This window comes from Macrotis lagotis, chromosome X (assembly GCF_037893015.1).
Source record: "Macrotis lagotis isolate mMagLag1 chromosome X, bilby.v1.9.chrom.fasta, whole genome shotgun sequence".
Classification (NCBI taxonomy): Eukaryota; Metazoa; Chordata; class Mammalia; order Peramelemorphia; family Peramelidae; genus Macrotis; species Macrotis lagotis.
In genome coordinates this window covers 471,895,956-471,922,738 of record NC_133666.1, presented here as the reverse complement: position 1 = coordinate 471,922,738, position 26,783 = coordinate 471,895,956, and the positions used below count along the sequence as shown (strand labels likewise).

The 26,783-nt window shown below is 37.1% G+C and overlaps 1 protein-coding gene across 1 annotated transcript in view; it reads right to left on the bottom strand.

Annotated features, from left to right (window-relative positions):
- Nucleotides 1–26,783, bottom strand: part of CEP192 (centrosomal protein 192) — a 160,271-nt gene that overhangs the window by 94,835 nt on the left and 38,653 nt on the right. The window contains exons 14-17 of the mRNA XM_074202081.1: nt 21,270–21,442; nt 20,886–20,938; nt 13,186–13,276; nt 563–717 (exon numbers count right to left, since the gene is read on the bottom strand). Of these exons, the coding sequence (XP_074058182.1) occupies nt 563–717; nt 13,186–13,276; nt 20,886–20,938; nt 21,270–21,442 (472 nt within the window). The remainder of the gene's footprint in view (nt 1–562; nt 718–13,185; nt 13,277–20,885; nt 20,939–21,269; nt 21,443–26,783) is intronic.

The window sequence follows — 26,783 nt, the reverse complement described above, 5'->3', positions numbered from 1 at the left end:
AATCGGAATGAACACTACCTTCACTTTTTTAAAGATTTCTCTTATGTATTTCTATCTCATGATTTCCTTTCTTTTCCCTTAATCCTAATTAGTCATAATGGAAATAACTAATCTGTAAACATTAAACACAAATGTGTATGGACAACATTCAGGTGACTATTCACCATCAAGGGAAGAGAGTGGTAAGGGAGGGTAGAAAAAAAATTATGGGGGACAGCTAGGTGGCTCAATGGATAGAGCACCAGCCCTGGAATCAGGAGGACCTGAGTTCAAATGCAGCCTCAGACACTTAATAATTACCTAGCTGTGTGACCTTGGACAATCAATTAACCCCACTGCCTTGCAAAAAAAAAAAAAAGAAAATTATGTAACTTAAAAATATGTATATGCATGTAGATGAATGTTGAAAAATTTTCATAACATGTAAATGGAAAAATAAAATATTAAAAAAAGAATATGGTAGGAAATTAAGATTAAAAAAAAGAGACAATTGTTTTAACCTGTTAAGAACCTAGAGAAAATAGTAATATAATATAAAACAAGAAGTCTGATTTAGATATACCTGGCTGGGATGATCATTTGATATCCTAAAAGCTGGGCTAGATTCTGGAAATTCCTGTTGTTCTTGATCTTCTCTTAGCATTTCTGGGAATGCTAACTGTTGAAAATATGCTTCCAAATGGTCATCATAAAACTCTTCATCATCAATGTCTTCATCTTATGATAATGCAAAAAAGAGACATGTTTTAGAAGTTCTTAAAGATGTAAAGTTTATTTTCATGAGAAATATGTTCAGTTTAATCTTTCTCAGTGGCGTAAGAAACTTATTTTACATCTCATCTTTCAGAAAAACTGTCAAAAATATTCACCGTGATCAAGTGGAATTTATCCCAGGAATTCAAGAATAGATCACTAGTAGAAAATAGTTAAATAAGAAGCAATATGAAAGCTATTAAATAATCTTATAATAAAGGAATGCAAATAAAATATAGCAACTAATTTGAGATTTTCTTGAAATTAAGCCTAAGAATTGGAAATTTCCTCAATGACAGATGGGTTGCTATTTCCACATTAGTAATAGTAAACTTAAATTATTTTTACAGAGGACATGATTATACAGCAAGAAAACATAAGACAAGAAAGTTGGATAAAAAATTTATCAAGGTAAGTGGGTATAAAGTTTATTTTCATTTTAAATGATGCAAATAAAATTCATGAAACAGTGAAAGAAAACCACTTTAAATACTAAAAAAAAGAGAAAAAACTAAAGACTACAAGATTAACCCACAAAGAAAACTTCCATAAAGACAACTTAAGCAGTTTTGGTCAAAATAAAAGTATGATTGGAGGGATTTATCTATGATTATATGTTTAATAAAGTAAAAAAATTACAATACTTCTCAAATTAAATTATGGACTCAACGTAATATTAATGGAGTTTTATAAAAACAAATCATACAAAAACTTACACAAGCAAGCAAAACTATCAACAGAAACTATTTCTACAACTGATCCTGCCAAATTCCAAAATATGTCAGTTCTATCAAGGATCAAATTTTAAGTAAAACAACAATAAAGAAGAGAATTTAGAAACAGAACAAAATGTAAATAAAATCAATGATGGAGAAAATTTTTAACCTTAACATACTTAAGAGACAATAAGCAGAACCAACTAAAGAAAAAAAAAGTACACCACCAAAACTATAACTGAGATAATAAAGAAAAACAACAAAACTCCTAAGTTGAAGCATATCTAAAATATTATATGCATACAGAAATTCACACAAATACCCATACCCCAATGGTCTAAAGATATGAACAGATCATTCCAAAAGCATAATCACTTTCTCAGAATTTCAAATTATCAAATAAGAGAAATACAATACAAATGTAAATAGTGCTGCAATACTACATCATCTGCCAAGTTGATAAAAATAGTGCCATTTATTATAGCTGTTGGACCCAAAAAGCTGTATTTCCTCAATAGCAGTTTCTGCTTTAAATACTCTAATTTGATCTTATCAAAACTTAGGGTCGGTTCCAAACCCTTACTTTTCTCTTCTAGGAGCTCCTTTTTCTCTTCTCTACAACTGAAGACCTTTCCTTACTGAGAAAATCGAGACTATCTACCATGTTCTACCTGTTTTTCCCATCCTCTACATTCCCCTCACCTGCCCATTCTTCACATCATAACTCATTCTCTCATTTATTCTGATCACTGATAAAGAGATATAACTTCCTTTCCATTAGACCAACCCCTCTACTTGTTCTCTTGATTCAATTCCTTCCCATCTCCTATGACAGCTTTTCTCTACAGTCATTACTCCCATCTCACTCTCTCAAATTCAAGTTCTCTCTCTTCAGTGACTCCTGCATTGGTGGTTACAAGTATTCTCAAGAATACAAAAATTCCCTTTCATGCTTAAAAAAACAAAACAAAGGAGGGGCGGAGCCAAGATGGCAACAAGAAAGGATCCAGTCTTAGGCTCTCTCTGATAATAAAACTCATAAGCTAAGGACTGTAACTAAATTTTCAAGACACAGAACCCACAGGGGGACCCAGTGAGGCAGCTCTCCTACTCAAGGTAACGTGGAAAAGAGCAGAAAGGCTCTGCTCCCCGGGGTCGGAGGGGCGGCCTGCCAGAGGGGTGGGCCACCAGAGTGAAAGAACTTCAGCCTCCCGGAGGCAGCCCCAGGGCGCTGGGAGCCACGGGTCACAGCAGCGGGGGAGTCTTCGGAGCTACACCCCGGGGGAGCACCGGGCACAAAGTGGGGCACAAAGTGCAGTAACAGCGGGGAACCTCTGCCAGAGTTAGCACTTGGAGCCCAACCCTCAGGCCACACACCAAGCCACCTCAGCCCAGATCCAGGAAACAGAAGCAGGCAGAGCCCATAAGCAGGAGCCTCCAGGCATGAGCCCATTGAGCTGAGGGAGGGGAGTGAAGAGAGACTGTGAGCTCTGTCCTCTGCCTCTGGAACAGGACTCTGGGGCTCTGACCACATTCAGATCCTGATCCCAGTCTAGGATCCCCCCCACAGAACAGCAGGGCCCCCCCACCTCAGCCCCGTGGCAAAGGGGGGCACATATGGTCATTCACAGACCAGGAGGGAGGACAGAGCCTCACACATTGAGACCCTTGTGGGAGTGTCCCAAAAGCTCAGGAAGCACCCCAAAACCAGGCCCAGGCTGGGAAAATGAGCAAGCAGAGAAATAAGAGAAGACCATTGAGAAATATTTTGCAAATGAGCCGAAGGATCAAAATACTCAGTCTAAAGATGAGGAAGCACAAGCTCCTGCATCTAAAGACTCCAAGAAAAACAAAAATTGGGCTCAGGATATGACAGAGCTCAAAAAAGACTTTGAAAATCAAATGAGGAAGTTGGAAGAAAAACTGGGAAAAGAAAGGAGAGAGATGCAGGAAAAACATGAAAATGAAGTCAGCAGCTTAGTCAAGGAAATCCAAAAAAATGCTGAAGGAAATAGCACGCTAAAAAACAGCTTAGGTCAAGATAAAACAGTTCAAAAAGTTATTGAGAAGAATGCTTTAAAAAAACAAAACTGGCCAGATGGAAAGAGGTAAGAAAACTCTCTGAGGAGAACAAATCTTTCAGACAAAGAATAGAACTCAGGGAGATTGATGAATTTACCAGAAATCATGAATCAATATTTCAAAACCAAAAAAATGAAAAACTAGAAGAAAATGTGAAATATCTCATTGAAAAAACAACTGATATGGAAAACAGCCTTAGGAAAGATAATATAAAAATTACTGGAATACCTGAAAGTCATGATCAGGAAAAGAGCCTTGACATCATCTTCAAAGAATTACTACAAGAAAATTGCCCTGATATTCTACAAGAAGAGGGCAAAACAGAAATGGAGAGAATCCACTGATCCCCCCCCCCCCGAGAAAGAGATCCCAAAAAACCAACCCCTAGGAATATTAAAGCCAAGTTCCAGAACTCCCAAGTCAAAGAGAAAATATCACAAGCAGCCAGAAGGACACAACTCAAATACCGTGGAGCTGCAGTCAAGATCACACAGGACTTAGCAGCAACTACACTGGAAGCTGGTAGGGCTTGGAATATAATATACCAGAAGGCAAAAGAGCTTAGAATGCAGCCAAGAATGAACTACCCAGCAAGGCTGAATGTCCTCTTCCAGGGACAAAGATGGACTTTCAATGAACCAGGGGAATTTCAAATGTTCCTGTTGGATTGGCCAGAGCTGAACAGAAGGTTTGATCTTCTGATGCAGGACTCAGGTGAAGCATAGAGAGTGGAGGAGAGGGGGAAAATATGAGGGACTTAATGATGATGAACTGCGTGTATTCCTGTATAGAAAAATGACACTGGTAATACTCATATAAACCTTCTCAGTTAATAGAGCAGGTAGAGGGAGTTTTTGTAGTTGAAGAACAGGAGAAAGCTGAATTTGAAGATAAAATATGGTGTAAAAATGGAGTTAATAGAAAAAAAGGGAAATGTGATGGGAGAAAGAAAAAGGAAAGGGGGAATAGGCCAAGATATTTCATATAATAAGATTTTTCTTTATTACAATGAGCTATTGCAATGATATGGAAGGGGGGGAGGCAAGGGGGGAACGAGGGAACCTTTGCTGTCATCAGAGGTGGCTAGGTGAGGAAACAGCAAATATACTCAATGGGGTATAGACATCTGGAGTAAGAAGAAAAGAGGGGGGAGCGGGGGAAGGGGTGGGGATGTGAATAAAGGAGGAGAGGATGGACCATGGGGGGAGAGTGTTCCGATATAGCACATTTTCTTTTTTACTTCTTGCAAGGGGCTGGGATTGGAAGACCTGTCCAGGACCATAGGGCCAGGTGGATTCTGTGCCTAAGGGGTGGTATGCAGGCTCAGGGCCTCTTGGCCCCAGGACCAGGGATCTGTCTCCTGCACCACTCAGCGACCCTACAGCAGAGTCAGAGTGAAAGGAAAGAGAAAATATAGTACATGCTAGTGGAGAAATAAGAAGGGAGTTGCGATCAGCAATGGCAAGGTTGGAAAAATATGGAAGTAACTTTTGCGATTGACTTACCATAAAGAATGTGATCCACCCATGACGGAGTTGTTGGTGTTGGAACAAAGAGTGACACACATTTTTTGTTATTATTATTTAGGGGAGGGTGCAGGGCAAATGGGGCTGGGTGGCCTGCCTGGGGCCACAGAACAGAGTGATCTTTGGGTGTCTGGGGCCAGATTCGGACCCAGGTGCTCCTGGCTCAAGGGCCAATGCTCTGTCTGCCACCCAGCCACCCCTACTATCATTACTATTTTATTTTATTTTGGGTCTTTTTTTTTTCTTCTTTTTGGTTTTTGCATAGCAGTGGGGATAGGGTGGCCTGCATGTCACATGCCTGGGTGATTGTTGGGTCTACGGGGCTGGATATGGGCTTGGGTGCTCATGGCTCCAGGGCTGGTGCTTCGTCCATTGTGCCACCTGGCCATACCTACAATTGTTACTATTTTTTTTTTAATTTTAATTTTTTTCTCTCCCCTTCACTTTATCACTCAAGCAAGTCTATATTTATGGGGGGGGAGTATTTCGTTTACTCTTAAACAAGAATATTTTATTAATGTAAAAAAAAAACACTTGTACAAAATGAGAATAAAAAAAGAAAAACAAAACAAAACAAAAAACTTAGGGTCATCACTAGTCAAACCAATCCAATCCCAGTATGAAAGGCTTGCAGGATCATATTTCTTATATATCTGAAAGGCACATATTCAGTCTGAATGTTTGTAAACAGGAATGAGGGTAACTTCCCTTTAGCCTTTAACACACATCTGTCCTATTTTAAAAGTATAAAATCAAAAAATAACAACACCTTTTAACTAAAAAAAGCAAAAACAATACAGGTATATTGTAAAGGGAAATAACAATGCAGAAAAATGGGGAGAAAAAAACAGCCTTATCCAGAGTGATCTCAGTCAAGAGCAGGGACCCTGGAACACTCTATACAATGAAAGGTAGGCTTATCAAAGCCGGGACCTGATAGTAGTGGTAAAGTTGGAAGCTTTGAGTCCTCTAAATAGATGAATTGAGGTCCTAGAGCAAGTTCTTAAGAGGAACCAGTCTCAATCCTGATGCTGAAAAGCTCAAGGCTTCCTCTTCCATGACAATTTCCTTATAGAACCACTGTCACCAATTACAGTTAACAGAATTTTATTGAACCAGTCCCTAAGCTAGGCAAGACACAGCAGGCCAGAGACAAGAGTATCAGAAATCAAGTTGCAGTTTAGCTAATTATTTTCATTGCAAGGAAGAGATTTGCAAACTAGAGTTGCTCCATCTTGCTGAACTGGAAGCAGAGATAATATGCATGAATCCTAAGGGGGGAGGGAAGAAGAAGGTGGATCACAAAGCAATAACTTGGGGGGCTTGAGTGGTTTTCCCAGGATAAGCCCAATAATATAGGACAATGCAACAATTACATAAAGTTTTAGGAGTCATGAACCAAGCAGGACAACACAGGTGGTCCTTGAGTTGTCTGGGAATGGCTAATTGATTGGGGGGGGGGAGCGAAGGAAGATGGTCTAGTTGTACCAGAACTAAGAACTATACTATAAAGCAGCTGTCATTAAAACTTGTCTCGTACTTGTTAAGAAATAGAGTAATATAGTGTTTTAGAATAGGTAATGAGTAAATGACTACAGTAATCTACCTTTTGAAAAACCCAAAGACATTAGCTTTCTGGGATAAGAACTCACTATTTGACAAAAACTGCTGGAAAAAAGTATGGCAAAAACAAGGTCTCACACCCAATATCAAAATATGGTAAAAATGGGTATAGGATTTAGAAATAAAGGGTGATATAAAATAATTAATCAATCAAAAAATACCCTTATCTGTCAGATTTATGGAAAGGGGAAAAATTTATGACCAAACAAGAAACAGAGTACATTATAAACTGCAAATTGGATGATAATGACTACATCAAATTAAAGAGCTTATGCACTAATAAAAACCAAACAGCCAAGATTAGAAAGAAAACAGAAAGCTTAGAAACAATTTTCATGGCAAGAGGTTCTGATAAAGGTCTCATTTCTAAAATATAGAGAACTGAATCAAGTTTATAAGGTTAAAAGTCATTCTCCAAAATGAAGAATGGACAAATTCCAGTTAGGACAGTTAGGAGGTACAGTAGATAGAGCACCAGCCCTGGAGTCAGAAGGACCTGAGTTCAAATCCAGCCTCTGACATTTAATAATTACCTAGTTGTGTGACTTTGGGCAAGTCACTTAATCCCATTGCCTTGCAAAACAAAAAATATAAAAAAAAATTGGTCAAAGGATATGAACAGTTTTCAAATGAAGAAATTAAAGCTATATATAATCAATGCTCCATATAATTACTAACTAAATAAATGCAAATTAAAATAACTCCTCATGGCTTAGATGACAAAAAGGATAAACAATCAAATGTTGCAGAGGTTGTGGGAAGATAGGGATATTAATGCACTGTGGATAGAATTGTGAACTAATCCAATCATTCTGGAGAGCAATTTGGTACTATGCCTAAGGAGTAATAAAACTGATCATACCCTGTGACCCAGCAATACCAATACTAGGCCTACATCCAAAAGAAATCATAAAAATTAGGAAAAGCCCCACATGTTCAAAAATACAGCAATTCTTTTTGTAATGGCAAAGAATTGGAAATTGAGGGGATTCCCATAATTGGGAAAAGGCTGAACAAGTTATGGATATATGAATGCTATGAAGTACAACTGTTCTTTCTATAAGAAACCATGACTGGTCAGATTTTAGAAAAGCATGGAAAAAATTACAGGAACTGATGTTGAGTGAAGGGAGCAAAACCAAGAAAACATTAACAACAACATTGTCAGTTGACAAACTGATGGATGCAGCTCCTCTCAGCAGTTCAGAGAGTTAAGACAATACTAGAAGAGCTGTTATGGACCCATCCAGAGGAAAAAAAAACAACAAAAACCACAGTATCTGAATGGGTACTATATTCACTTTTTAAAAACTTCTCTTATGTTTTTCCTTCCTATCCCATGCTTATCTTTCTTTTCCCTTAGTCCTAATTCCTCATTAAAAAAATGACTAATATATAAACATGTTAAAACACAAATGTACAACTTTTACTAAATTTTTTGCCGCAGAGGGGAAGGAGGTAGGAAAAGAGGGTAGTAGAAAAATGTGTTAACAAATGGTGAACACTTTCATAACATACAACTGGAAAAATAAAATATCAAAAGAAATTATATTAATTTGAAAATCATGATTTTCTTATAATACCAACAATGTTTGTAAGGATTAAATGGAATACTTAAAAATCTTAGCCAAGATTGATAATTTGAAAAAGGCTGGCTAAAATTACCTTTCAGTCAAAAGAACTATAAAGTAAAAGAACTATAAAGTAATAAGAATTCATTAAAAGTAATTTGAAAAAAAGATGAGGAGGTTCCAAGAATGCCATAAGAAATAAAAGCTTCAATGGATTATGTCCCCCAACGTTAAAAATGCTCACTTTAATGTACAGATTTGTGTATGTATACACAATAATTTGAGTCATGTATTATATATCCAATAAGGTCCATCTTATTTCTTAAACTTGTTACGTGTAGTCTCTTTAAGTTTCAAATCCTAAGAATATACAATAATATATAACATAAAAGTTTATATATCTTGTAATATATAAATATGTTTTACAAATTTTATAATAAAGTATTATGCCCCAGGTTCAAGGAATCTGAAGATAATCCAGGAAGATACTACATTATTATTTTTAATTTTATAGAAGATACCTCAAAAGGCATAGAAACACAGCAAGAATGCCAAACCATTTTCAATCCACCACAGAAATCTGGATAAAGGTATGAAAAAAAAGAAAAAGAAAAGACAAGCCGCAGGACAAGGAAGGACATAAAATGTCCTGGTTATCCACTTAATACAAAACAAAGTGATTCCAAGAATTTGAATCCTTAAGAAGGAATTTCAGGATGGGAATGGCCAGAAGAAAAATTTATGACTCTGAAAAAATAATTCTTAAGATTGTAATTCTTAATTTGTAATACTAAAGGCTGTAATTTAACAAATGTTAAACTAAAAGTGAGCAGCTACATGTCATAGTGAATAAAGCAACATATTTGGAATCAGGAATACCTAAGTTCAAATCTGGCTCAGACACTCTCTAGTTGTGTGAACCTGGGCAAGGCATTTAACTGCTTGCCTCAGTTTTCTCATCTGTAAAATGAAATGGAGAAGGAAATGGCAAACTACTCCAGTTATCTTTGCCAAGAAAATCCCAAATGGGATCACAAAGAATTAGACACAACTGAAACAACAAATAAAATTAAAACTAATCAAACCACCATCTTAGTTTATTTTCTTTTTTCTTTTAAACCAAAATCAAAACTGGATAGAGTAAATTGTTGAGAGTAACCATACTAGAGTATTATCCTAGATAGAATGCTCAACTTAGAAGCAACAAAGACTTGAGTTCAAATCAAAGAATCTACAGCTAGCCATTTGTTAGCTCAGTAATAACCCTAAGCAAGTTCCTTATCCTCTCACCTCAGTTTCCTATCTATAAATTAGGGACAATAATATGATCTCTCTAATGAACATTTATTGAGCACCTACTGAAAACATCAGCCTCAAGGTTAGCTACTGCACCAATGGCAAATTCTTCAATTTGAAAAGGTTGCAAGCAAAGATCAAAGTGGAGAAAATGCTGGTGCAGGATCTTCTGTCTGCAGATTATTGTGCTCTCAATGCTATCTCAGAAGCTGAGATGCCACAAAAATATGGATCATTCTCTGCTTCTTGTGCTAATTTTTGCTCTAACAAGTAACACCAAGAAAACACAATTGCTCCATCAGCCAGCACCACACTTCCATTCGTAGAACCGTGTGGAGAAATTTTGGGTATGGACAAGTTCATTTACCTTGGCAGTGTACTTTTCAAGGAGGCATACATTGTCAATGAGATTGACACTCACACTGCCAGTGCCTAGCTCAGTATTTGGGAGGCTCCAAAAGGAAGTGTGGGAGAAATTAACCTGACTACAAAACTGAACGTCTACAAAGCAGTTGTGCTGACCTCATTGCTATATACCTGTGAAACATGGACAGTCCACCAGCACCATGTCAGGAAACTGAATTGCTTCCATTTAAATTGTCTTAGAAAGATCACCTGGCAGGAGAAGAGACCAGACACTGAGGTCTTCTCAAGCTAAACTGCCAAGAATTCCAACATTACTACAGATGGACCATGATGAATTGGACGTGTTGTTAGAATGCTAGACATATGCTTGTCAAAAACACTATTTTATGGAGAACTCACACAGGGCAAGCACTCACAAGGGGGTCAAGAAGCAGTGATACTGAGTAACATTTAAGGTCATATTGAAGAATTATAGAACTGATTGCACAGCATGGGAGACACTAGCACAGGACCACCTAGCATGGCATGCCCTCATCAATGAAAGTGCTGCACTTTATGAATAAGGCAGAATTGAAGCAGCTCAAAGGAACCATAATGTCTGTAAGTTTAGAATACTTGCTCCAAGTATTTACATGGACTATTTGTGCCCAAAATGTGGTAGAGCATTCCAAGCTCATATTGGTCTGATCTGCTACAGTCAGACACACTGCAATTTGTCATCAGTAATGTCATTTTGCTCTTCTTCAATAACAAGGAGAAACTGACCATTTAGAACCTACTATATGCCAGACAATGTACTAAGCACTGGGATCCAAAAAAAGGCAGAAAACAATCCCTACCTTCAAGGAGCTAAAAGAGGAAACAACATGAAAACAAATAACAAACAAAGCAAGTTATATATAGGATAAATGAGAAATAAATAAAAGAGGGGCAACTAGATGGAGCAATGGAAAGAGCACCAGCCCTGGAGTCAGGAGGACCCGCCTAAGTTCAAATCCAGACTCAGACCCTTAATAATTACCTAGCTGTGTGACCTTGGGCTGATTCACTTAACCTCACTACTGAGCCAAAAAAAAAAAAAAAAGGAAAGGCACTGGAATTAAGATGGGATACTTAAGGTTTCTAGTAAAAGAACAGATGTTAGTCAGGACTTTTCAAAAAAACTCTCGGAAGTCAGTAAGCAGAGAGAAGGAGGGACAGCTCATACTTGAGAGAAAGAATATGTTGTTTGGGAACAGCCAGGACGACAATGCCAGAAGTTTAGAAAGGTTAAGTAAGTACTGTCTAAAAAGTAAGTCTAGAAAGGTAAGAGAGTAGGTTTTGAAAGGTTTTGAATGTCAAACAGAGCATTTTGTATTTGATACTAGAAGTAAGAACCACTGGAGTTTACTGAGTAGGGAAGTGAAATGACTGGATCTGCATTTTAGGAAAACCACTTCTGTGGCTGAATGAAGGATGGCTTAGATTGAGGGAAAAGACTTGATGCAGGCTATTGCAATAATGTAGGCAGAAGATGATGAGGGCCATGAGTGATGGCCATCAGCTGTCATTATTATTATTATTATTATATTACTAGGCATTACAGGGTGATATTATATTACACAGGGAAAGAAAAAAAACTAAGGGAACCTATTATTACAGCACCATCCAAAACTAGTATCAAATCAAAGCAAATATAACTGGTAAAACAATTTTAAAACCCTCAAACTCAATGAGGTTGTTGAATTAACAGGTCCACCTAACTCCAAATCTAGTTCATTGCTATTCTAGAGACTCTCATTGTATCTAGTGTAGAATTCTAATTCTAAGTTTATTTTAACCTAGAGTTCATATATTTAAGTAATTATTTTATAGTAAAGGGCATTTGAAATAGAAATCGCAATAAATTGTGGAATACATAACAACTAGAATACTCACTTATATTTATTTCCATCTGTCATAGGGAGGTGGGGGAGAAAAGGGAAGGAAGTGGAAAAATGCAGAATTCAAAAGCTTAAAAAAGATAAATGTTGAAAACTATTTTTACATGTAATTGGAAAAAATGAAATTAAATAACATTAAAAAGAAACAAACTGAAAAGATAGTGAGGCAAAGCAAAGAAAATCTAAACACAATAATATCTGCTACATCAATTACAAGATATGACTACTGAAAAATTCATGGCAGAACAACAGCAATAATATCTTATAAAATGCTGAAAAATAAACTAGAAAAGAAAACTGATATACAGAAGAATAGAAGAAATGAGCTGGCCATTATGAGAGAAAGAAATACTTTGGAAGCAACAAAAAAGCAAATATAGTGAAGCCAAGAAATCAATAAACCACTAAAATAAAATGAAAGAATATCCATAATTTAAAAAGACAAATGGTACAGCTAAAATGTGACTAATCTAAAATATAAATCTAGATCAATAAATCTCATAATAATAGTATTTCCCAGAAATGGGAATAAGAACATTATGCTTGAAGAAAAAGTTTAAGGAAAAGAAATCAAGATGACATTTTTAGTGCTATAACCTCCTGAGCAGTCATTTGGATGATTTCTATGTGTGTGTATTATATTTATTTTTTTATTTATTTATATTTATTTATATTTATTTTATTTATTATATTTATTATATTTATATTTATTTATTATATTTATTATATTTATATATAATACACAGCTGTTTGCAATGTGAAATCACATGATTAGCGTTGTTGTTTTAGTTCAGTCATGTCCAACTTTTCATGGCACTATTTTGGAGTTTTCTTGACAAAATTTTACAGACGTAGAAACTGAGCAAACAGGACTAAGTGACTTAACCAGGGTCACATAGCTAATGAGCAAGATTTGAACACACCGGTGAGTCTTCCAGCATTCTATCTCCACTTTATCACCAAGCTGTCAATATTATTAGTAGTAATACAAAAAAAACCCACTTCTGTGGACAAGATTTCTGCTCCTTAATTAATGTTTCTAGCATAAGTCAAAAACAAATTCAAAGGAAAATGCAATAAGCCACAGTGAAGTTTGTTATTAAAGTGGATTTCCTTTTGACATTTCAATTCAAAGGGCAAATGACCACCTTAAGTGAGGTTGGTAAGAAGATTCCTGAGAGGATTTTAGCTGTACCAGCCAGTTTTTGAGGTTATTTCCTATTCTGAGATTCTGTGATGTCATACTGGCTATAAATATGAACAAAAGGCTAAAATCTGAAGAAGCTAGTTATAACAAGGTCAAAATGTTCAATGGTATATTATACTATACCAGAAGAGTCTTCCAAGCTTCTAAATGATATTAACTTCTCATTTTCTAAAAGGCTTCTTTCTTCTTCAAATGATGGTCTTTGGAAATCAATCTACAAGGGAACAACATGAAAACAATTTTTTTGTTCATTTCTGAGGAACTGATAAAAGGCAGAGAAAGATTTCAACAGTTTTTCCAGAAATGCTTGAAATACTTAACCAACCACTTAGAAGACTCTACTAGAATCAATCAACAAGCATTTATTTACCACTCCCTATATGTCAGGCATTATTACAGTTGCCAGGATAGATATAAACACAAAAAATTTAGAACATCTTATTCCGAAGGAGCAAGATATTCTATTACAAAAGACAATATATTCTATGAATAACTGAAAAAAGTATTTATTAAGTGCTCATCATGTACAAAGCACTACAGTAAGGGTGAAGTATACAAAGAGAAAAGCAAGTTACTCCCTGGTCTCAAGAAGAAAACGAATATAAGACTTCAGCTGTAAGTCAAATGGAAGGTCTCCTGATCCTTATTTAGAACATAACCACAAAGCAAATAATAACTGATCTTCACTAATGCTGTTTCCACTGATAAAATTATATTCATTATTCATTTCTGACACTCAATCACTTGGTATTTCTAAGTGATTGTTATTTGATGGCTGTGACTCCCAAGTAGGGAAGGTAGCTGCCAGGCTCATCTCCCGCAATGATCTGGAAGTGTTCCCAGGGCTCTCAGGTTTACATGCTCATTAATGAACAGGTGTTGGAAGGTGGCTCCCTTTTCCATTAGGACAGTTCCTCTCACCGAGGGCTGCAGACCTAAGCTGGAAACTAGGCCACTGGTATGAGGGGCAAAGCTCCAAGCTTTCTCCATCAAGGTTGGAGACAGGAGGTGGTGATGGCTATGGTTGCCTTTGCCAGCCCTCATAGCCTCTGTTCTCTCTAGAGCCCTTAGGAGGTTTTGCTGTTCCAGCTAAGCTTAGCAGCCTGCTCTGAAGGAAGCAAACAGCAATCGGTGGGATAGCAAGGTCCTTCCCCACTGGAATGACTTCCCGGACTGTTGACTGCAGGAAGAGACAGCTGGACTAGAAAGTATAGTCAGCGGTCTAAGACTGTGTTAGACAAACAGAAATGGGCACCACTAATCTACACATACTGTGGGCCACATATTGACTTAGTATGAAAATGTAGTATCATTATGCTTTTTATTTTCATTATGTTTTATTATTAAATATTTCCCAATTAAATTTTAATCTGGGTTGGCCATGTTTGGAAGTGTTATGAGCAGCTTGTGGCCCTCAGGCAGAATTCTGACACCTTTGGTCCACTGTATGTTGCTATCTATGTAAATATAAATGTATATAATGGGATAAATAGTTAAGAGAAGAATACAAAATAAATACAAGTGTAATTGTATCATATAGAATATTAATTAAGCTTGCGCTTAATCTTGCAAGAAGTGAGGAATTCTGTGAGGCCAAGGTGAGGAAGGAGTATTATTCAGACTTGAGAGATGTTCAATGTGCAAAAGATATAGAACTAGGAAATAGAAATGTCTTATATGAGAAGCAAAGAAGCAGTCTGTTTGGTAAGAAAGGAAATAATGTAAAATAAGGCTAGAAAGAAAGGTTTAACAAAACTAATATAACCAAGGAAAGCAGAAATTGGAGAACAATTGTCGTAGCCAGCTGATAAGACTTCATTTCGTTTCTAACATACAGAGAACTGAGTTTCTCTCTCTCCATATACATATACACATATATATACAGACATACACACATGTATATGTATAAAAATAAAAATATAAAGGACTGAGTCAAATTTATAAGAATACAAGTCATTCCTCAATATGAACAAGCCTTTTCAGATGAAGAAATTAAAACATCAATAGTCTAAAAGTTCTAAATCATTATTAGAGAAATACAAATTAAAACAACTCTGAGGTACCAGCTCACACCTATCACATTGGCTAATATGACAGAAAAGAAAAATGATAAGTATTGGAGGGGATATAGGAAAACTGGGAAACCAATTAATTGGCTGTTAGTGGAGTTGTGAACTGATCCAACCATTCTGAAGAGTAATTTGGAACTATGTCCAAAGGGCTATAAAACTGCACATACCCGCTGATGCAGCAATACCACTGCCTAATCTGTATTCAAAAAAAAACCCATTAAAAAGGGGAAAAGATTCACATGTACAAAAAAATTAATGGCAGCTTTTTTTGTAATGGCAAAGATTTGGAAATTGAAGGAAGGTTCATCAATTGAGGAATGGCTAAACAAATTGTGGCAGACAAATGTGATGGAGTAACTGATATTCTGTAAGAAATCATGAATGGGTGGACTTCAGGAAAGCCTGGAAACACTTACATGAATCAATTCTGAATGAGAATCAACTACCCAGAAAAACTGAACATCCTCTTTCAATGAAACAGGGGACTTTCAAACTTTCCTGTTGAAAGACTACAGCTGAACAGAAAGCTTGGTCTCCAAATACAGGACTGAGGTGAAGCATAGAGGGGGGTCAACGAGAAGACTAAGTATGAGGAACTTATGATGTTGAACTATTTGCATTCCTGCATGGGACGAAGATACTGATAACTCATATGAACCTTCTCATTTACATGAGCAGTTAGAAGGAGTATATATATATAGACAAGGCACAGGAGGGAGGTGAATATAATAATATGGTATAAAGATGGAGTCAATGGGTGATAAAGGAAAGTACTGGAAGGGAAAGGAGAAGAAGAGGGCTAAGATATTTCACTTAAAAGTCAAGAAAAAGCTTTTGCAATGGAGTGGAACAGGGGAAGGTGAGGGGGGAATGAGTGAACCTGCATTCTTATCAGAAATGGCTCAGAGAGGTAATAACATACACACTAAATAGGGTATAGAAATCTATCTTACCCTAGAGAAATATGAAAGGAAAAGGATGGGATAAGGGGAAATGGGGGAGGAGGGAACAGAAGAGAGGGAAGATCATAGGAGAGGGTACTTAGATGCCACACAGCTAAGACCGGATTTGAACCCAGGTACTCCTGACTCCAGGGTCAGTGCTTTATCCACTGCGCCACCTAGCCGCCCCCTCTGGTGGACTTATAAAGAAAGCAACTCATCCCAGAGACAGAGCCACTGAAAACCGAACAGACTAAAGTACACTTTTTTTCTCTCTCACTATTCATGAGTTTTCACTATCGTTTTTTTGGGGGGGAGGAGAAGGGTATATATTAACTTTCACAACATTATTGTAACTATATAAATTAAATAAAACAAACTATCAAAAAAAGAAAGACAAATGAACAAATGAACTAAATAACTACATCAATTGGGTAATGGCTAAGCAGATTATGGAATATGAATGTAATGGAATACAATTCTGCTACTGTAAGAAATAACAGGGGGCACCTAGATGGCACAATAGAGCACCAACCCTGGAGTTAGGAGGATCTGAGTTGAAATTCAGTTTCAGATACTTGACACTTACTGTCTGACCATGGGCAAGTCACTGAACCTGGATTGACTCAATCTTCTCCCTCCCCACCTAAAAATAAATTACCAAGGGGAGAATTCCTTAGATACCTGGGACAATTTATATGGCATCTGATGCAGAGAGTTAAGGGAGCAGAACCCAGTGAACAATTTATATTGAAATATCAATTTAAAACAAACAATTTTGATAGATTTAAGAACAGATCAGTGAAATAAAGAGGTATGACTACATAGGAACAAGGAAAAAGAATGCTACCCAGTTTCTGATGAAAAACGAAAAAGACTAAATATGGAATGAGACACTTTTCTGGACATAATCAAAATGGGAATCTATTTTGCTTCATTCTTTATGTTTGTTATAAGATCTTTTACTCTTCCCATTTTCTATTTACTTTGGAGTTATGAGGGGATTAGAAAAGAAAATAAATGTTAATTGAAAAAAAAATGTTGATTAAAAAAGATAGTTTGAGAGCAGCGAGGTGGCGCAGTAGATAGAGCACCGGCCCTGGAGTCAGGACTACCTGAGTTCAAATCCGGCTCAGACACTTAATAATTACCTAGTTGTGTGACCTTGGACAAGTCACCTAAGCCTTGCAAAAAAAAGATAGCTTGGTCTTAAAAGAATCAAAAAGATCTGGATTCAAATCTAAACATACTATGTGACAAGAACCTAACATCTTATGTCATGAGGGGGCGGAGCCAAGATGACAACAAGAAAGGATCACTTCTTAGGCGCTCTCTGATAAAATTCATAAGCTAAGGACTCTAACTAAATTTTCTAGAGACAGAACCCACAGGGGGACCCAATGAGGTAGTTCTCCTACTCAAGGTAACCCGAAAAAGAGCAGAAAGGCTCTGCTCCCTGGGGTCGGAGGGGCAGCCCGCTGAAGGGGTGGCCTACCAGAGCAAAAGAACTTCAGCCTCCTGGAGGCAGCCCCAGGGCGCTGGGAGCCACGGCTCACAGGAGTGAGGGAGTCTCCTGAGCTACACCCCGGGGAGCACAGGGCACAAACTGGGGGAACAGCTGGGGGAAATCTGCAAGAGTGAGCATATGGAGCCCAGCCCTCAGGGCACACAGGGAGCAGCTTGGCCAGCACAGCCCAGATCCAGGAAAACAGAAGCAGGCAGAGCTGGTAAGCAGGAGCCCCCAGGGCATGAGCCCATTGAGCTGAGGGAGGGGAGTGAAGAGAGACTGTGAGCTCTGTCCTCTGCCCCTGAAACAGGACTCTGGGGCTCTGACCACATTCAGATCCTGATCACAGTCTAGGCCCCCCCACAGAACAGCAGGGCCCCCTCACCTCAGCCCCATGGCAGAGGGGGGCGCTTATAGTCATTCACAGACCAGGAGGGAGGACAGAGCCTCACACACTGAGACCCCTGTAGGAGTGTCCCAAAAGCTCAGGAAGCATCCGAAAAACAGGCTAAGGCTGGGAAAATTGAGAAATTTAGAAATATTTTACAAATGAGCCCAAAAAGGATCAAAACACTAAGTCTGAAGATGAGGAAGCACAAGCTCCTGCATCTAAAGACACCAAGAAAAACAGAAATTGGGTTCAGGCTATGACAGAGCTCAAAAAAGACTTTGAAAATCAAATGAGGAAGTTAGAAGAAAGACTGGGAAGAGAAATGAGAGAGATGCAGGAAAAACATGAAAATGAAGTCAGCAGCTTAGTCAAGGAAATCCAAAAAAATGCTGAAGAAAATAGCATGCTAAAAAACAGCATAGGTCAAGATAAAACAGTTCAAAAAGTTATTGAGAAGAATGCTTTAAAAAAACAAAACTGGCCAGATGGAAAGAGGTAAGAAAACTCTCTGAGGAGAACAAATCTTTCAGACAAAGAATAGAACTCAGGGAGATTGATGAATTTACCAGAAATCATGAATCAATATTTCAAAACCAAAAAAATGAAAAACTAGAAGAAAATGTGAAATAACTCATTGAAAAAACAACTGATAAGGAAAACAGACTTAGGAAAGATAATATAAAAATTACTGGAATACCTGAAAGTCATGATCAGGAAAAGAGCCTTGACATCATCTTCAAAGAATTACTACAAGAAAATTGCCCTGATATTCTAGAAGCAGAGGGCAAAACAGAAATGGAGAGAATCCACTGATCCCCCCCCCCCCCCGAGAAAGAGATTCCAAAAAACCAACCTCTAGGAATATTAAAGCCAAGTTCCAGAACTCCCAAGTCAAAGAGAAAATATCACAAGCAGCCAGAAGGACACAACTCAAATACCGTGGAGCTGCAGTCAAGATCACACAGGACTTAGCAGCAACTACACTGGAAGCTCGTAGGGATTGGAATACAATATACCGGAAGGCAAAAGAGCTTAGAATGCAGCCAAGAATGAACTACCCAGCAAGGCTGAATGTCCTCTTCCATGGAAAAAGATGGACTTTCAATGAACCAGGGGAATTTCAAATGTTCCTGTTGGAATGGCCAGAGGTGAACAAAAGGTTTGATCTTCAGATAGAGGATCCAGGTGAAGCATAGAGATTAGAGGAGAAGGGGAAAATATGAGGGATTTAATGATGATGAACTGCATGTATTCCTGCATAGAAAAATGACACTGGTAATACTCATATGAACCTTCTAAGTTAATAGAGCAGGTAGAAGGAGCTTTTATAGTTGAAGCACAGGGGAAAGCTGAATTTGAAGATAAAATATGGTGTAAAAATGGAGTCAATAGGAAAAAAAAGGAAATGTAATGGGAGAAAGAAAAAGGAAAGGGGGAATAGGCCAAGATATTTCATATAATAAGATTTTTCTTTATTACAATGAGCTATTGCAATGATATGGAAGGAGGGAAGGCAAGGGGGAATGAGAGAATCTTCACTCTCATCAGAGGTGGTTAGAAGAGGAAACAGCATATACCCTCAATGGGGTATAGACATCTGGAGTAAGAAGTGGGGGGGACAAGGGGAATCGGGGTGATGTGAGTGATGGAGGAGAGGATGGACCATGGGGACAGAATGGTCAGATATAACACATTTTCTTTTTTACTTCTTGCAAGGGGCTGGGATTGGATGGCCTGTCCTGGACCATAGGGCCAGGTGGATTCTGGGCCTAAGGGGTGGTATGGGGGCTCAGGGTCTCTTGGCCCCAGAGCCGGGGATGTGTCTGCTGCGCCACTCAGCTACCCTACAGCAGAGTCAGAGTGAAAGGAGAGAGAAAATATAGTACACAGTAGTGGAGAAATAAGAAAGGAGGGAGTTGCGATCAGCAATGGCAAAGGTGGAAAAATATAGTAGTAACTTTTACGATGGACTTGCCATAAAGAATGTGATCCACCCGTGACAGAGTTGTTGGTGTTGGAACAAACACTCAAACACATTTTTTAATTATTATTATTTGAGGGGGGTGCAGGGCAAATGGGGCTGGGTGGCCTGCCTGGGGCTGCATAGCAGGGTAATTGTTGGGTGTCTGAGGCCGGATTTGGACCCAGGTGCTCCTGGCTCAAGGGCCAATGCTCTGTCGGCCACCTAGCCACCCCTACTATTATTACTATTTTATTTTATTTTGGGTCTTTTTTTTTCTTTTTTTTTTTTTTGGTTTTTGCAGGGCAGTGGGGTTTGGGTGGCCTGCATGTCAAACGGCTGAGTGTTTGTTCAGTGTATGGGGCCGGATGTAGGCTCTGGTGCTCGTGGCTCCAGGGCTGGTGCTCCGTCCATTGAGCCACTTGGCCATACCTACAATTGTTACTATTATTTTTTTTTGAATTTTATTTTTTTTCTCTCCCCTTTACTTTATCGCTCAAGCAAGTCTGTATTTATGGGGGAGGTGGTATTTCATTTACTCTTAAACAAGAATGTTTTATTAATGTAAAAAAACATTTGTACAAAATGAGAATAAATATTAAATTTAAAAAAATAAAAATAAATATTTAAAAAATAACCTAACATCTTAGTACCCCCAAGCAGTTAAAAATCATAAATTATCTGCCAATATACAACAGTGGAAGGAAATTTTGCCTCAGGATTTGGCTTTACCACTGAAATCATCAGATCTGGAAAGCCCCACCCCCCAACAAAACAAAAAAGATATTAAATCATAGCAATTGTCAAAGATGCTTCACAACTATATCTTCCTTTAACAGACAAAAATGACTATCATTATTCAAAAAAAATCTAAAGTTTGGTTAAAAGCCAAAAAAAATTACTACTTACTATTGATTTCTGCTAATTGTTAGCAAAATATTTATTATTTTACCTTGTTTTCTCCGCTTCTCAAATGTGGATAAAAACACACATCAATGGATAAATCTGTAAATAAATAATAACACTATGTAATTTGCAACTTAGCTTTTTAGACACAGAAAAATAACTGATGTATAAGACTAGGCAAATAATTGTTCCTCTCAAACAGAAATTACCAATTCTATTTAATTAATTCCTAAATATCTGGCTCAGGACTAATAGCTTTTCCCAATTCCAGACTTATATTGTCAACTTTGAAATGCTGGAGATATGTGAGGTAAAATTTAATATTAATTCCTGAGAACTCAGCATTTTTCTTTTCTATTTACCTCCATCACAAGTCACCAAAATTAGATACAGAAAGGAATATAATACTATCTCCATTCTAGAAAAATACCTTTTACTTGATCCAGTGGTGAAGTCCTTTCAAAAATATCTTTTCCTTCAATGGAATGTGTAGCACTTATACTCTCAATTGGTAATCTGTCAATATTCTCATGCTGGTAGGATAGTTCTTTCATGAAAGTATCTGACATACACTGATTTCTACTAAGTCTATTGACATCTGGCCTAGAGAAGGAGAAAAAAAAAGTTTTTTAATTACATTAACTAACCAATATAAAGGTAAGTAATTGCTATTGGATTGTTTTACTAAATAAATTCATTATAAGATTAAAAGTGGAGTTACTGGGGCAGCTAGGTGGCATAGTGGATAAAGCATTGGCCTTGGAGTCAGGAGCACCTGGGTTCAAATCCAGGCTCAGACACTTAATAATTACCTAGCTGTGTGGCCTTGGGCAAGCCACTTAACCCTGTTTGCCTTGCAAAAACAAAAACAAAAAAAAGTGGAGTTACTCACATAAAAATGGACAAAGCAATAGGAAATGTCCCTCATATATCTGATCAAATGCCAGTGAACAAATTATCTCCCATGTTAGGCATTTTAAAAACTGTAGTAAGTCTTTTGAGATGCTGCTATACAAATCTAGCAATAAGAAATAATTATAATCTCATTCATGTCTACCATCAATGCACCAGGGTAGACAGGTAGCCTTATATACTTCAATACTTCCAACTCAAAAATTGTTCCCTTTTAATGGAAATCTTGTCCCTTTCTACCTTAACAATTTCCTATCCCTTGGACCTCAGTTTGATCTTCAGTCCCTTGATTCTGTTTTCATAGCCTCTTTATTCAATTTTTAGTCAACATTAGCCAGTTCAATAATGGTAACTTCAAATTGGAATCCTTGCTCCCCTTAACTTTCAGATTTCTGATCTATTCAGAATTAACCCTACTATCCCTAGAGTTGCCAAAAATTATGGAATCTTTCCAAAAACCTCAACTGGATCTTTATTATTCCACCAAAATCCTTTCACTTAAATCCTTTTCTCTAAAAGAGATCTGACTTCCCACTGTAACTATTCCAAATCTCACTTCTCCACAAGTCCTCAAATTCACCTCTTCCTCTGGGCTCAACAGAAAATCCTACCTACTACTTCACTGAGAAGACAAAGGTCATGTGATATGAGCTCTCTTAACTGTATTCCTCCATTTCTTTCAAACACCCTCACTCAATATGCTCCTTCTTCCCTATAGTGTCAGGGAGAAAAGCTGGTTTTCCTTTAATAACGCTAACATGATGAATCCTCAAATATATCCCTTCCAATTTTCTCCATAACTATGTCCAACCATCTAATTTCTCTGATGTAGCTCTCCTCTTTGGGTTCTTTTTTACTCATTTAATAAGCATTATCAAGATACTCCTATCCTAAAAAACAAAAACCACCACCACCAACTCTATGGTTAATGCATAGCATATAAGATTTTCCATGGTAAGGTCTTTTAGTTTTAGCTACAAAGAATTACTGACACTTAATTTACCTTTGGTATACAGAGAATCACTGACCCCAATTCACCCCTGATATACAGGGAGGAGAGATGAGCAAGATTGATCTCATGCACATATTTAAAACAGCTTGAGTATTTAAAAGAACCGCTGAACATCCTTGACTGGTCCTGGTCAGACTCTCAGGGCTTTACTTGATTAACACTGCCTATCTCTTCAGGAACTAGTCATTCCTGAATGTAAACACCATAATTCTTGGGGTTCAGGGAGGGGAGGCTCCCTCCTCAGACAACCTGGAAAATTTGGTTTTAATCCACAAAAAATTGACAAGAAGTCATCTTTGTTCTCGAGCTATATAAGATCTAATTACACCCTCTGCTAATCAAAGTTTCACTCATGGAGAGGGCGCTCTGCCTGGGGCTTTCACGCTCAAGACTCTGAAGGCTGTAAGCCCGGACTCCCCAGCCACTGTTGATTCAGATGTTGAAGCTCCCCGGATTGGTGATGTTTTCCCTTAATATCTATGTTTATGTAGGCCTTACTCTTCTTTTATTTTATTGGGACTTATTGGTTACTTTTGCTGCAAAATTGATTTATTTCTACCTGTTTTATAATCACTTTATTAAATATATTCTTTTTTTAGTTTTGTTGGTGTGAACATGTCATTTTGTAGGAACGAATCGAAACCAAAACTCCTTAATCAAACACTATCATTTCAATTACACTGCCCTTATTTTCCATTTTACTGTCAATCCTAAAAAAAAAGTCTCTTCTCACTATTATCTGCCTTCCCAAACATTTGTTCCATTTTCAATAAGGAGGCATCAATCTAGTGTCTCTGAAAATACTAATGATCTTTATGAGCAACTCAAACTATTTTTATACTTTCTTCTTTTATATTCATTTAACAACTAATTTCTAAGGTCTTTCTATATAAAAGGTACTAGGGATACAAAGACAAAAATAAAAAAACTTACAATCCCAAGGAAGAATAATTATAAATTTAGAAATAAATCTTATAAATAATACAAATACAAATATCATAAATTATACATATATAAATAAATTATATAAATTATACCATACATACATAAATTAGAGAGGGAGGAAAGAGCAGGAAATAAGCATTCCTATAGTACCTATTATGGGTCAGGCACAGTGCTTAGCTTTTTTACAAATATTATCTCGGGGCGGCTAGGTGGCGTAGTGGAAAGAGCACAGGCCCTGGAATCAGGAGTACCTGAGTTCAAATCCGGCCTCAGACACATAATAATTACCTAGCTGTGTGGCCTTGGGCAAGCCACTTAACCCCATTGCCTAGCAAAAAAAAAAAATAATAATGGGGCAGCTAGGTGGCATAGTGGATAAAGCACCGGCCTTGGAGTCAGGAGTATCTGGGTTCAAATCCGGTCTCAGACACTTAATAATTACCTATCTGTGTGGACTTGGGCAAGGTACTTAACCCCATTTGCCTTGCAAAAACCTAAAAGATAAAAAATTTAAAAAAATTAAAAAAGGATTACAAATAGTATCTCATTTAATCTTCACAACATAGAAAGGTTGATGCTGTAATAGTATCCTCATTTTAGAGTTGAGGAAATTGAGACACACAGGGATTAACTGATTTGCCCATGGTCACCCAACTCCCTCTGGTATAGTCTTGACCACTAAGAATTAATTCAGAGTGGGAAAGGAGGAAGAGCAAAGTATAACTATACTGCTTTCTTAGCCAAGAAATTACTAACCCTTCACAGTAGAAGCTAACCTCTCTCCAAATAGAGAGGATAAAAGGGTATTTACAATGGGCATGGCACAATGACTGGAATATAGTAGACACTCTTTAGAGTCCCATATCATACCCTTTGATCCAGCAATACCACTACTGGGTCTATATCCTGAAGAGATCATGAAAAAGGGTAAAAACATGACTTGTGCAAAAAATATTCATAGCAGCTCAATTTGTGGCAGCAAGGAATTAGAAATTGAGTGAATGCCCATCAACTGGGGAATGGCTAAACACATTGTAGTATATATACATTATAGAACACTATTGTTCTGTCAGAAACCAGGCGGGATGGGAATTCAGAAAAGCCTAGAAGGATTTGCATAAACTGATGCTGAGAAAAGATGAGAAGAATCAGAAGAACATTGTACACCCTAACAGCAACATAAGGTTGATGATCAACCTTAATGGACTTGCTCATTTCCTAAGTGTAACAATTAGGGACAATTTTGGGGTATCTGTAATGGAGAATATCATCTGTATCCAAAGAGGGAGTTGTGGAGTTTGAACAAAGACCAAAGACTATTACTTTTAATTAAAAAAAAAAAGTATCTTAATATGTAATTTTGCTAAACTCTCATTTTATTTTTTTCCTTAAGGATATGACTTCTCTCTCAACACATTCAATTTTGATCAATGTATAGAATGGAAACAATGTAAAGTCTATCAAATTGCCTTCTGTGAGGGGGTGGGGGAGAGGGAAGTGAAATTGGAGGGAAAATTGTAAATTCAAAATTCAAAAAAACAAACAAAAAAAAGATCTCCAAGTACAGGATTCAGGAGAAGCATAGAAAGGGTGGATGGGAAGAACTAATTATGAAGGATTTAGTGATGTTAAATTGTGCATATTCCTGAATGGGAAAATGATATTGATAACTCATGAACTTTCTCACTTATTAGAGCAGTAAGAAGGAACATTTAGACAAGGCACAGGAAAGATCTGAATTTGAAGGTATAATATATTATAAAGATGGAGTCAATGGGTGAAAAAGAAATGTACTGGGAGAAAGGGGAAGGAGAGGTAGAGTGGACTAAAAAACATAAAAGAGTCATGAAAGAGCTTTTGCAAAGGAGTGGAAGGAGGGAAGGTGATGGGGAATAAGTGCACCTTCATTCTCATTGGAAATGGTTCAGAGGAAGCAATATATACACTCAATAGAGTTTGGAAATCTATCTTACCCTAGAGGAAAAAGGAGAGAAAGGGGACAGTGGGAGGGAGGGGTGTAGGTGATAGAGGAGAGGGAAGTCAGATATAATACTTTTTTTTTTTTCCTTAAGGGTAGTGGGGTTGGGTGGCTTGGCCAGGTAATTGTTGGGTATCTGAGGCCAATTTGTGCTTAAGTTCTCTTGGATCCAGGGTCAGTGTTCTACCCACTGTCACTTGGCTGATCCACTTCACACATTTGAGGAGGGACAAAGTGAAAAGAAAGAGAAAATAGAATAAAAGGGTGTGGGGAAGGAATTAGATGGAGGGAAATACAGTTAGCAATAGCAACTATGGGGAAAAAATATTGAAGCAATTTCTCTGACAGACTTATGATAAAGATGCAATCCATTCCAGAAACAGAGTGATATACAACACAAACTGATGTACAAATTTTTTTTCCATTTTCCCTATTTTTCATGAGGTTTCTCTATTTATGTGGGGTAGGGGGATTATATTTACTTTTATAATGACTATTTTAGCAATGTGTAAATAAGTTTTTAAATATATTTTTAAAATTATTTCTAATTGAATTACATAAAAACTTCTATGTGGAAAAAAGAATTAAATTTGGAAGATAGCAGACAATGTTTTGGAAACAGAAGCAACAGCAATCAGACAAGAGAAAGAAATTAAAGGAATAAAGAAATAAAGCTATCCCTATTTGCTAATGATATGATGATATATTTGGAAAATCTAGGAAATTAGTCAAGATACTAAATGAGGTTTCAACAAAGTTGCAAGCTATAAAATAAATTCCACCCAAATCAGTAACAGCACTGCAATCGCAACAAAAAAAAAAAGTAAAAATAGAAAGCAAATAACTACAAACTATCTAGAGATCAACCTATCAAAGCCTACAAAATATATAGGTATTCAATTACAAAGTGCTCCTTAAAGACATAAAGAACAAATTAAATACAAATATTCAGTGTTCCCAAAATGGCAATGCTACAAAGATAATTTACACTTTTAATACTATGTCACTCAAAGAGGATATATTTTATAATGCTTGATAATAAGAAAATTCATTTGGAAAAAGCAAATATCTAGAATAACAGAGAAAAGGAAGAGAAA